This window comes from Xiphophorus hellerii, chromosome 3, assembly GCF_003331165.1.
Source record: "Xiphophorus hellerii strain 12219 chromosome 3, Xiphophorus_hellerii-4.1, whole genome shotgun sequence".
Classification (NCBI taxonomy): Eukaryota; Metazoa; Chordata; class Actinopteri; order Cyprinodontiformes; family Poeciliidae; genus Xiphophorus; species Xiphophorus hellerii.
In genome coordinates, this window is record NC_045674.1 from 20,372,241 (window position 1) to 20,385,181 (window position 12,941).

Here is a 12,941-nt window from a genome sequence, read left to right on the forward strand (position 1 = left end):
AAGCAGCGTCCAGCTCCTGAATGAATCCAGCTCAATGCCGCTGCTGAAAGTGTTTTGCCGTTGTGCAGCAGCTTGTTATGGTCTGCTCCGGCTAGTTCTGTTGAACAACGGGGAGTTTTGTCGATGCGGTGGAGATCCCGTAATTAAACACAGTTGGTACCCACCGGGTGTTTACGGCCGAGAATGAATTGTGCATCTCTTCTTATGCAGCGAGACGGGAGAAGGAGTTTTTCATAGACTACAATCTGTTCAGATATAAAAGATCTGTGGTCTGCTGTGTCCTCAAATAGTCTTTTGGTAAACATCGAAATTGTGCATAAACATTTTTTTTTATAGACTACCTAAATGTGTTGCTTGATTTTTATATGCAGTGTCTATTTTAGGTTGTTGGCTGAAGCCAGGCTTCCCTTCCCTCTCTTTAGCTGCTGCTGTTGTTGGCAGGACGAGCCGATTTGGAGCAGAATAGCTGGTATTCTTTGCGATCCCGGAGTGTAGCGGAGGGTGAGACCAAGGGAGTCGGTGCTGCTGGGCATTTGGTGGGGCTTCCCCAGCCCACCTCCATAAAGAAAGCCTTGTTTCTGTATTTCCAGTGTGTGGGTGTGTGTGTGCTGTGTGAATGTGAGCTACCACATCCGTCATTGTTGTTTTAGCTGCTGTGATCGATTTTTTTGTTTTCATCAGGGTCATTCAGAGTGATGAAGCATTAGAACTATCTCACTCGACTCCATGATTTAAAGTTTATGTTATAATTTCTCTGGGTTTTTAATACTGATAACATCATAGTGAAATAATCACAATATAAAGAATTTTCTTTTAGAGAAATATACAATTACTTGCAACAATTTTGTAGACATAAGACTAAAACTGGCCCGGAGTGACTTTTGAGCTTAGTTTCATGAAATGTCCACAAACATAAGCAATTTATCCTGTTTTATTGGACGTAATAACTTTACAGAGAAACAAAAAATAAAGTAATGTTGTATTATCTGTTCATCATTCATCTTTAGGCCATAAATCGCCTAAGTTGAAAATCCCCCAAACTTTTAAAATGTTTTTATTCTTACTTTCAGTCTGATTTTCATTCTTAACCTGGCATGCTACACTCTGGGGGTTTAAGTGTTTGATATTGTTCTGTGTTGAGCGTCCATTAACCTGACACATCTGGGTCCCTGACTCACGGGTCTGAACGTGTTTGGCTAAGGCATGTCCTCTCTGCCTGACATAAGATGGTCAATGAAACAGGGTTATTTAAGGATCCATGTTTGGTCATGTTCCATCATCTATACTCCAAAAGATGATCAAGATTTTTATAGCCACCTGAGTCTTTTAAGATTAAGCATTAGTTGAAATCTAATACTAAAATAAAGTTGGAAAATCAGTGCTATGAATGAGCTTGCCTTGCGTTACGAGGTATTCATTAACGTTGTGACTGTGTCAAACTTGACTCACTCATCAATGATCTTCACATCGACAGATATTTAGTCCCAACAGGAGCGTCTACAGGACAACCTTAATATGCCATTTCAACATGGGGTTAACTCCGCTGTTAGAGCAAAGCTGTCATTATGCTCTTATGATGGGTCACTTAAGACATGCACAGTTTTATCACACACATAAACAATGGGAAAAAAAAAGCTCCCAGCCTTCATTTCTCATTGTCTGACATCAAATCAAGCTAAATCTTTCCTGTGTGAGCTCAGCTTGGAGCATCAAAACTGTTTCTGTTTGCTAAATACTTGAACATTATTTTAATATTCTTTTCTAAGTGAAGAAAATCTTAAATAATGATTTTAAGGCTTTGTTCTGGTTTAATTCACTTTTCAGTTAATCTGAGACACGCCTCTGGATGTATTTTAAGGCAACTCCTAAAACACCTTGTTCATCCGTACAAATGATAGAAAAAGAAAGTTTTCTAAAACATATCTCTCTCATTATTCTGATAACAAATATAGATTATTTTTGTTATTCAAAGGAAAAGTTTAGTCTGATTTATTGTCTGCGAATCGTTTTATGCAATATATGCAAAAGTCTAGTTTAAAGTCTATTCGACTTTAGCAGTACAGCCTGTAAAAATTTCATGTTGCAAGCTGACTTTCATAGTGCCTCCAGCTTTGAACATCATAAAATATAATGACTAGTGTCTCAGCTGCTCTCTTCACAGAGACACCTGTCTGATCTGAGCGCAGCAGTCAGAGCGTTTCACGTTATGCCGAGAGTCGGAAAGCCACAGCCGCCAATACGTTTTCTCTACCAGAAAATATTTGGCTTCCTGTGCGCTTTGAGCCCTGAAACCAAGCCAGAATTGTTCAAAGAATCATTATTTTGTTCAAGAATAAGAATTTTGTTGACGTTGCTGTTTTGAGTTTTTTTGCCAGCATTTTGCACGAGGAAAGCAGGAACTTTGGAACCAATTCTCTTAATTTTTGCAACTCAAATGTTTTCTTGAAAGCAATTTTCTTTCTTTTTTTAAAATCTGAGTTTTTTGTTTCTCCTCTGGTTACCCTAGCTACAGGTCCAATGAGGAGTACGTCTATGTGCGAGGCCGCGGTCGGGGAAAGTACATATGTGGAGAGTGTGGCATTCGCTGCAAGAAGCCCAGCATGCTGAAAAAGCATATCAGAACGCACACCGATGTCCGCCCTTACATCTGTAAACACTGCAACTTTGCCTTCAAAACCAAAGGTAAGCTAAGACACGAATAACCAACGTGAATTATGTGGCTTGGGTTTTCTCCAGGAGAGCGTATTTTAGCCCAGTTGTTAAAAATATTTTCTCGCTCTCTTCCAGGAAACCTTACCAAACACATGAAGTCAAAGGCTCATGGGAAAAAATCCCAGGCAGTGGGAGTGTCTGAGACGTCTCTGGACGAGCCAGAGAGTGAGGAAACAGGTACTTTAGTGGGGACGGGAAGACATCTTTCATGTTTCCGCTTCCACTCCGCAGAACCGCCTGTGTACAGCTACGTGAACTCCTGCATGTGAAGAATAGAAGCTGCTCGGCCCTGACAGCTTACGCAACAGCATGTTCTATTCTCTGGCCCCTTGATGTTGCATAAGGGATAGGGAGAAGTGTGAGATAAATAAATGAAGAATAAGGAGCCAGTCCCATTCTTCCAGTGCAGTCATTGCAGGAGTCTGTCTGCTACACCTTGTCTTCAAGAATGTGTCGCCGGAGTGCAGCTGAACAGAGCCGACTTGTTTCCATCTGGCTTCGAGTCGAGCACCTCAGTCTCCTCCCTGGCTTTGTCTTCTGCGCCTCCCTCTCGCTGACGGTCCAGGCTGAGCGTGGCCAAGGACGTACCGACTCCTCCATTCACAAAGCTGCGGAAATAGTTTTTGAAAAGAGCTATTCAGTTGAATTCCAGCCTTTATATCCTTAGTCTATTTATAACAGAAGCTTGTTTGGTGGAAGGTGAACTGAGCCGTCATCGCCCGTTTGATTTATTTTTTATTTTCTTTGTCCGAGGTTGTTCTGTAAAGGCTTTTTGAGTCGATGTCACGATTTTCTGAATAGACATTTTAAAGTTTGTGTGAATGCGAGAGGAAACGATTAAAAGTTTCTTGTGTTTTTCTCTATCTGCTCAAACATCAGGCAGTGACGAGCGCGTTCTCGGCTCAGAGGAGCAGCTGGGGGAGCATCAGTTCTCCGATGTGGAGGAGTCTGACGATGAGGATGACAACGATGATGATGAAGAGGAGGAGGAGGATGAGGAGGAGGAAGAGTCTACGTCCCATGAAGACCCACCGTCCTCCTGTTCATCAGACACTCATCCATCGATGGGAGGGCGCTCCAGCTGCGCAAAGCGCTCGCAGCAGTGCAGCCCCGATCCAGAGCCCGGTCCCGGTCCGGAGCCCGCCCCGAGGGGAGTCTGGCCCAGTAGACGGGCGGCCTCCCCGGGCAGGAGGAGGGCGCTGTTCTCGAGGCAAGGTTGGAAGGGCTCTCCAAGGGCCTTCTCCCCCAGCAGCGAGAGCTGCTCCCCCAGCCGCAGCCTCTCCCCCCGCCTGGAGCTGTCCTCACCGATCCGCAACCTTTCCCCGAGGACCGAGTTATCCTCGCCTGGCAGACACATCTCGCCCTCCCCTGAGAGGAGGCCGTCTCCCGTCAGAGCACATTCTCCTCTTCGTCCCATTTCACCCAGCTGCTACCGGCCGTCTCAAGTTCCAACCTCTCCATCACCACTGGGGGCGCTGCACAGAACCCCCGGATACCTGCCCTGGGAGAGCCCAGGCACGAAGGGAGGTCTTGTTAAGCCAGTAAGTACTTTTTATTTTAATTTACTGTACATACAGTACTGAACAAAAAAATTACGTATGTTGGTTTTGACTCTAAAGAGCCAGATTTTCCTTCAAAGTGCAATTGAAAATATATTAAAAATAAGATTTTTTAAAACTGCCTTTTCACAAATTTTCCACCAAGTTCTTTCATCTGAGCAGGAGGACATGGCATATTGTGTGTTGTCTTCCAAAATAAATGATAGATTGAGTCTTTGTAGGTAGCAAAAGTGTATAAAGTTTCTCTTCAGTAATTGGTATTTCATTTTATGTGATAGACCAATATAAAGCAGCGCATACTTGGCAAAGATAAGGAAATAAGCAGCCAAGAGAGAAAGTGTAGCTGTGGAGGAGCTACAGTGATTCACAACTCAGTTGGGAGAATCTTTTAATAGATCAGCTAAATTTGAGCTTTAGGTAAAAGTGAAACACCAGGACAGGATACAACTAACAACTAAAGATAAAAAAGCTTTAAGGAGTATTACTTGTCGCTTTGCCTCAACAAACATGACCAGAGCACTTCCAAACTGTGCTCTGGCCAGCTGAGACCAAAATTAGACTTTTTGGCCGCCTTGATAAAATAAAGTGGAAGAAAACTAAAGTACACACCCGCATCCACCACATCCTTTAAGTGAGGAGTGGAGGTTAGTCATACTAAACATAGAACAAGGTGTTCTGGTCAGAAAAGGCCCATTTACTTTACTGATGAGTAAGAGAGTGTGGTGTAAAACACTACACATCATCCTGAATATGCCATACACACAGTGAAGCATGATGATGGCAGAATCATGGTGTGGGGGTGTCATTTTTTCAGCTGGTACAGTGAATCTGCTCAGATTGGACCAGAAGATGGATGGAGCTAAAAACAGGGCGATCCTGGAAAAGAAACCTGTTAGAATCTGTCAAAGAGTTGAGATTTCCAGCAGGACAACGACCCCAAACTTTCAACCTGAGCTACAGTTTATTGGTTCAAATAAAAACATGTTCAAGAATCAGAAGGGCCCGGCAAATGTCCTGAGCTAGTTCAAACTGAAAATCTGTCTCAAGGTTAAAACATTGTCACAGATATTGTGATTGAGCTTGCTGTAAAATGTGCTTCTAAAAAGAGTTACGCCACATTTTCAGTGATAGAACTTTGAAAATCCAAGTACTATTTTCTCTCTACTGCTTTTGTGTGGGTACATCATGAAAATTTAAATAATGTACTGACATTTGTGGTTGTAGCATTAGAAAATGTTGAAAAGTTTATGAATTGTAGTTGTTTTCTTAAGACCTTCAGACACAAGACGGATGAATACCTCGAGTTTAGTAGCCATATTTCTATTGATTCATAGGTCTCAATTAAAAGGGTTAACAAACAGAATGCATCGTTGTAAAATAATCTGATATTTACACTTAGATTCTTATTCAGGGGAATAATTCTTTTTTTCTTTTTCACTCTTTTTAGCTCTTTATGTTCTCTGTCAGAGTTGGTTTTCAAAATTAAAGTGTTTGCTCCCCCTGCAGGAGAAAAGTGGCGCTGCAGGAGAAAGGCCAGCATTATCAGAAGCGAGTTTGTTCTCACCGGCTTTCCGTCTCTCCACCTGCGAGGCTTATCCCGGCCTCCAAGCAACAGACAACATCTTCAGCCATCTGCCCATGCACTCCCAGCAAGCAAAGGTCCCTTGCCTGATGATACCCATCGGTGGGATCCAAATGGTACAGGCCAGACCGAGGTCCCACCCGACTACTCCCTCATCTCCAACGTCTCCCCCGCTGGAGGGGCCATCGCTGTCCCGATTTGAATCATACTGGGGCGGGACCCCCAGGACTCAAGGGCTAAGGACTCCTGGAGACACCGGGTGGGAGCACCAGGCAGCAGGAGCCAGCCACCACGCTCTTAGCACAGAACTTACTTTTTCCAAACTCAAGTTGGAGACCACAGACTCAAAGCAATATGGCAGCTCGCACAGCTCCGTCCGCCCCCACGGGTCTGCCACAGAGACCAGGGAAGGTGGCGCTAGAGACAGTCAAACTGGAGCGTCAAGCCTCGGAATAGTAGCCCCAGTAGCTTATCGTGCCATAGGAATCGCACCAGAGCGGGACGATCCGGCGTCAAGTTGTGATTCGGTGGAGGGAGACGGTCAAGAAGACTCGGCCACGACAGAACAGAGCACTTAACAGTGTCGACACCTTGATGCATCTCGCATTTTGGTTTATTGGTTGCTACACTAGTCTTGTTTTTTTATTATTATTATTATTGCTTAGTTTTTTTTATATACAGATTTCAATACTATTGTTAACTTAAATGTTTGGTCTTTGGCAATATTCAGGTTTGTTATAAAAATGCACTTTTTCTGTGTGAAAACATTGTTCCTGTAAATCTCTATAAATATATATATATATATATATATATATAACCTGTATCTAATTAGATACTGCTAATCTCAATATCTATTTGAATATGCGTAAAAAAAGAATTATGAATAATAAATTTGTAAATGACCAAAATATTTCATTATTATTAAAAAAAAAGACAATTTTCTTTTAGGTTGTTCAGTATTACTCAAATTGTAGTTTCTTGTGCCTTTTCTGTCCATTTTTCTGTTATTTTAAATGTAAACGTACACAAAGAGAAGGCTGTGAATTCAGTTTTATAATTTTTTTATGTTGTTATGGAGGGTTAATATTTGGTGTTTTTGTCCTAAGGGCCATTGCTTTATCACCAAGGTAACTAGTCAAATCATGGGAAAACCTAAGGAGCGGCTGACACGTGTCAAAAGAAATGCACTGACGTTTTATTTTTATTACTGAATGCTTCAGATTATGTGTCTGTACAAGGGAGAATGCTCCTTATTTATTTTTATTTGATGACATCGATCCTTATTATTTTTATTTTTATTGTTGGGGGGTGGGAGGGGTAACTTTTTTGTTACATCTGTTTGACTTCTTAATCATGTTCTTATAACTTGAACTGGTGGTAAAGATGAGATATGAATGAATTTGGCTGGTACCAGAGGATCAAGTGCCCTGCAGATTTCACAGCAACATTTGTAGTTGCTAAAAGTAATAATAATAACAATAATAAAAGAAAAAAAATGCACTGGGCTTCAATGAGATTGTGCCTTTTTTTATTAATTTTGAAACACACGTGTTTAAATACAGAAAGAAGATTGGACAAAATATTTCAAACATCTCTGATCATTTTTGCTGCAAACTTCACTTTAAAAGTTGTAAACAAAAACACAATAAAGGATCAGACAATCTGTGGACAATGTAGTAATTTGTTTCACTAACTTGATTGTGGTTTATTAGACGATTAGACTTATTAATCCACGGGGATTTTAAGAACAGAATTTGGTAGTATGGAGTGCTGTGGAAAACGATTGACCACTTTGCATGTTTCTTTGCCAAACCCCAATGTTTCAGTTTATACAGTATAATCAGATTCTATTGTCAGACAAAAGATAACTCGACTAAATGTAAAAAAGCAGTTTTCAAACAATGATTCAATAAGATAAGAGAAAAAAAAGGCTACCCAAACCAGCCTGGTCATGTGTGGAAAACATGTTTATCTCCTGGTTTTACTGCACATTCCTTTGATCGGACAGATGAGTCGTCATTGTGCTTCTGGAGTTCCTTTGGTAGATCGACCTGTCCTGGGAAGATTCAACGTACTTCATGTTCTCCTCTTGTTCAAAAGGATTGTATTGTGGTTCACTCCCAAAGCTTCGGAAATGGCGTTGTAATTCTTTCCTAACTGATAGATGTAAGGGATGTTAAAATCTAATCTTCAATTTCTTTGCTTTTTCAAATCTTTAGGGGAAATTAAACCAAAAAAATAGGATTAATTAGTTAATTAATTTTACAGAGGGTCTTTTTTTTTTTTAAACCAAGCAGGTTTCTTCATTTGTTATGACTCATGTTGTCCTTTGCAAGTTAAAATTAATTTATCTGAAATATTTAAGTATGACAAAAGAAAGCGGGATTTGGCACACTAAACTTCCTGCCAGCTGCTTCACGTAATATGTGAAGTCTCGTTCATTTCATGTGGTTAATTGGGTATAGGACAGAGATCTGCAATCTTTTTGATAAAAAGAATCTTCTCTGCTCATTAATTAAATCTGGAAAATAAAGTCCAGGAGATGCAAAAACTACCTTTCCCTAAAACCGCTTTTGCAGGAAACAGAACTCTGGGTGTCTTTATTGTTGAAAATGTAAAAGGCAGGTGGCAAAATAAAGGAAACAGCGACACTTGTTTCAGTAAATTTTCTTTTTTACTTTATTGAGTTTCATGCTACAAATCCTCCTCTCACATTAAAAACACTTTTAGTCTGACAACTGCGCTAATAATTAATCATTTCTTTTTTTGACAAATTATGTACCCACATTTCTCTTTCTTCTATTTTGAGAGTTAAAAAGAAGTAACTACAGTAATGATAGATATATTGTAGTCAATAAATTAAGGCAAGATTTTTTTATTTCATTTTGAAGGTTTTTTTGGGGGAAAAACTGCAAATAAAATTGTTTTTTCTTTTTGCAGGTTTACAGATTGATGTAAAATATGAGGATCAGTCTGTAAAGTTTATACACCTGACATCGCTAACCTCAGAGCTATCTCTAGTACCTCCCTTATGCAAACAGGCATTATTACAGACTCACCTGAGCCACATTGTGCTCCAATTACCTTAATTTCAGTTCTGAGATAAACAGGTGACACATACATTTCCAAAACCCAGCTTATCAAATCAGAGCCCACACCAGGTTAAATAACCTGTTATAAAATCCAGAGAGTTTCCGGGCCAAGTGGGTCAGCCGTTGGATTCCTCTGTAAATAAGTTCCAACAAAGCTCAGGTTTTTATTGTGGATACACATTCACAGGGTTTGTTTGAGAAACATCAGCACTCCCACGCCTAAAATATCATTTGTCATGCTTGGTCATCCAAATTCAAGTGCACATACATTCAAGTGTACATATTGTGTTTAGCGTTACGAAAATGAAACCCAGGAGTTTGAGCAAGTCACTTAACTATTAACTATTCACACAAAATCATCATCAGCAGTGCTTTTGATTCACCTACGTCATGAGGAACGGTGTTTTGCAGCACAATAGGACAGAGATTATGAAAAGCTTGCACAGGCACATTATTTAAGTTTATTGATAAGAGGTCAAAAGATGATCTGATGACCGATCAGGTTATTCAAACCAAACTACAGTGCAAAGATCACATAGCCGTGAAGGTGAGTTAATGAGAGGTTGATGATATTTAAGAATGAATTGCCTTGTTACCACATTAGAATAAGATTCCCCTTATAAATGATCATTAAATAGTTACTAAATCATTATTAATAACAATTTAAAGGATCTGAAAGCCATTTACAGGAAATTATAGTGAATTATTTCAGTAGTAAGAGATAAGAAAAAAGGGTAAGTCAAATTGTAGGTCTGCAACAGGATAATGAAACTCACTGATAGATGTTTTACAACTGTTTATTACTGGTTTATAAAGCAGATAACAACAACTCAATATTTTAACCCTTTACTGATCATTTTTAGTGTGGCTCAGATTAAGAGTGCCATGGTAATATTTTAAATTTTGTTGATCCAAATCCAGTATAAATGTACATTTATATTATCTAAGTCATAATTAGTTGTTCTTATTGCCATCCATCCATCCATCCATCCATCCATCCATCCATCCATCCATCCATCCATCCATCCAACCAACCAACCAACCAACCAACCAACCAACCAACCAACCAACACTTGAGTATTTCTTAGGAGCTACCAATGCAGCTATAAATGGTTATTTTTAATCCTTTTTATAATTCATTTAAAAATACCAAACAAACATTTTAGTATTTGATAAACAAGAATAAGGATTATGGGGGAGGAGGGATTTTAGGATTAATTGTCATTTCATATGCAGTGCAAAATATACTGCTCAAAAAAATAAAGGGAACACTTTAAGTGTTAAACACCTGTTTAAGTGTTCCCTTTATTTTTTTGAGCAGTGTATATAACAAAACTAAATTGTTTCCACTTAGTTACAGAATTTTGATAACGTAATATCTTCCATTTTAAGTGACAGATCAAATAGCAGCATCTGACACAGAAATGAATAACTCTCATTCTTTGGTCAGCCATGTCTCTCTGTCAGTGTGTGCTCAGATTCTTCCATGGTAACTAACAGCTTCACTGGTCACTTTGTATTTGCAGCTTTTTCCTCTGAAGTGTTTCTGTGTTTCGACGTGTAAAATGCTGCTAGCATTCTCCTCTTCTATGACTGATACGTTTGGCCTTGTTTTTCTGTTTCGCATCGTCTCTTTCCTGGATATTGCCATTGGAAGAGCTACCAGTGCCATTAACTACATCATTTCTACAGATTGTACTTGTGGTTCTCCTCTGAACTGTTTCTCTCCTGAGCTACTAATACGACTACGTCTCTCATTAGCTTTGCTAAAAGGTTTAATTGAACATTTTCTCTCTTCCTCACAGAAAAGAAATTCACTCTGCTTCGGGTTACAAGTTCAACTCTTCACCCATTCTCCTCAGAAAAACCAGTGTGCTAATCTTTTAGGAAAAGAGCATGTATCTGCACGCCACATCTGTACATTTATTCCCTGTGTTTCCGTGTGTGAGGGCGGGCATTTGCCTATCAGTGTGAATGTGCCATGGCTGAACTGTCTCAGCAGGTCATGTGGGTGGGACATGACCAGGATCCCTGATCCCTGCTTGGATTAGTCATCTTATATGTCACTGCCCACTGTGGATGGAAGGACTAGTTTAGGTAAATGTAGTTAAATCACCTGTTATATTGAGATTCGGACTTTCCTAAATACCAGAAATTACCTCGTCTTCATTTTTCTGTTTCAAATTGATGAGGAAATTGTTGCTCATGAAGTCATAATATTTCCATTTTAGACACATTCATCTTTTTATTGCAATAAGCAGATCACTGTGATATGCTTGGAATAGACTGATCAATGACATCTTTAAGAATAAGTCGCATAATCTCAATTATTTCCTGGGAAAAGGTAAAAAAAATAATTGTATTTTACATTATAGGCAATAACGCAATCATAAAAACACTGACATTAATCATAAAAAAAGAAAATGCTTTGTTGTCAATTTCTTCAAATAAAAAAAATCTTATTTTAATGAAGAGGAAAAGGTAGAAATAAAAATTTAGTCAGGATTACTGACGTGCCTAAAGTTGCATCCCGGGTTTAAGATCCGGGATCTTAAACCCGGATCTCAACCCGGGTTTAAGATTCCTGAAGGGATCTTTATGCAACGCTGCTTACAGATTTCTTCTTGTTTTACTTTTGTTGTTACGTCTCAAATCATCACAAAGTTTTTTCTTGAATCAGTGAAAGATCTTTGTAAGTAACTTTTTAATGATTTGATTTATTAATGGAAACTGAACCCATCTTTGTTGAGTTACTACATTTGTTGTAAAACTGAATTCAAATTCCCTTACCACATCCACTTCTTCCTGCTAGCAGACCTGTACAACCTGACAACATAAAGCAGGCTGAGAGACTTTAATAAATATTCAAAAAGGGAATTGAAACTCAAACAAATCACAATCAGAGCTATTATTCACAAATAAACAAGGAACAATCAGGACATTTCCAACCAATCAAAAATACTCTGGGTTAATGAACAATTAATAAAGGAAATTATATATATATATATATATATATATATATATATATATATATATATATATATATATATATATATATATACAAATGCACTACAAATGCACTACAAACAGTGGAAATGTCTGGAGTGTGCATTCTGTCACATCTGGTTAAAAACTTTCACAAACTTCAGAAAACTTTTTGCTAAACCCAAACATGGTTGTAGTGTTTTGTTGATATGGAGCCAAGTTACTGTTCCAATGATTTCCCTTCGTTGATTGAAGCATGAATTGTACGCTCTATTAAAAAAAAACACCAGTAAATAAAAAAAATCAAAGCAAAGGTTTTGGTGTGGCCTCCCCAACTCTCACTGTTTCCAAACTAAAACAATTTTTTCTAGAGTGAGGGAAATTTTCTGCACAGTTATGTAAGACTCATTGCCTGTCATCATTAATACTTGATTAACTATCTTTTCACACAGGCTGCAGTTGATTTGGAAAGGGATTTTGTTGTTGTTTAATCAGTGAAATCCTAACTTGGAAACACATATTCACATTTCTTGACATTATCTTTGATTAAAAAAAAAAGCCTGATAATCTGAAACAGACAAAAAGACAAAAACAGAAGAAGCTGTAAGAGTGACAAAACCTTTATGAAGCATTTTATTTAGATGTTAAATCATCACAAAATCAGTTTTTATCAAAGGTAATGATTTAGAAAATAGTTAAACATTTGTTAGGTTTATTATTGTGGTAGCTTGTGTAATATTCCCCAGTAAGCAATGTCAAGTCGATGTTGTTTACAAAAATAACATTTATTTCAATTATGTCTAAAAAAGCACTTAAATAAAATATAATAACTGCAGCAGCAATATATAATGAACAAACTTTAATAAGATAAATATGTGTAAATTGCACCTGAAACAACCACATATACAGTATTTATATATACAGTATATATTTATATATATATATTATATATTTATATATATATATATATATATATATATAAATATATTTACTGTATATATATATATATAT

General features: G+C 38.3%; 1 protein-coding gene across 3 annotated transcripts in view; it reads left to right on the plus strand.

Moving 5' to 3' along the window:
* hivep3b (HIVEP zinc finger 3b) overlaps window positions 1–7,522 on the plus strand; it is a 49,281-nt gene extending 41,759 nt beyond the window's left edge. For all 3 annotated transcript variants that reach the window (XM_032558017.1, XM_032558016.1, XM_032558018.1), the window contains 4 exons: window positions 2,507–2,682; window positions 2,788–2,889; window positions 3,592–4,253; window positions 5,778–7,522. In XM_032558017.1, the coding sequence (XP_032413908.1) occupies window positions 2,507–2,682; window positions 2,788–2,889; window positions 3,592–4,253; window positions 5,778–6,431 (1,594 nt within the window). In that variant the 3' untranslated portion in view covers window positions 6,432–7,522. The remainder of the gene's footprint in view (window positions 1–2,506; window positions 2,683–2,787; window positions 2,890–3,591; window positions 4,254–5,777) is intronic.
* The last annotated feature ends 5,419 nt before the right edge of the window (window positions 7,523–12,941 follow it).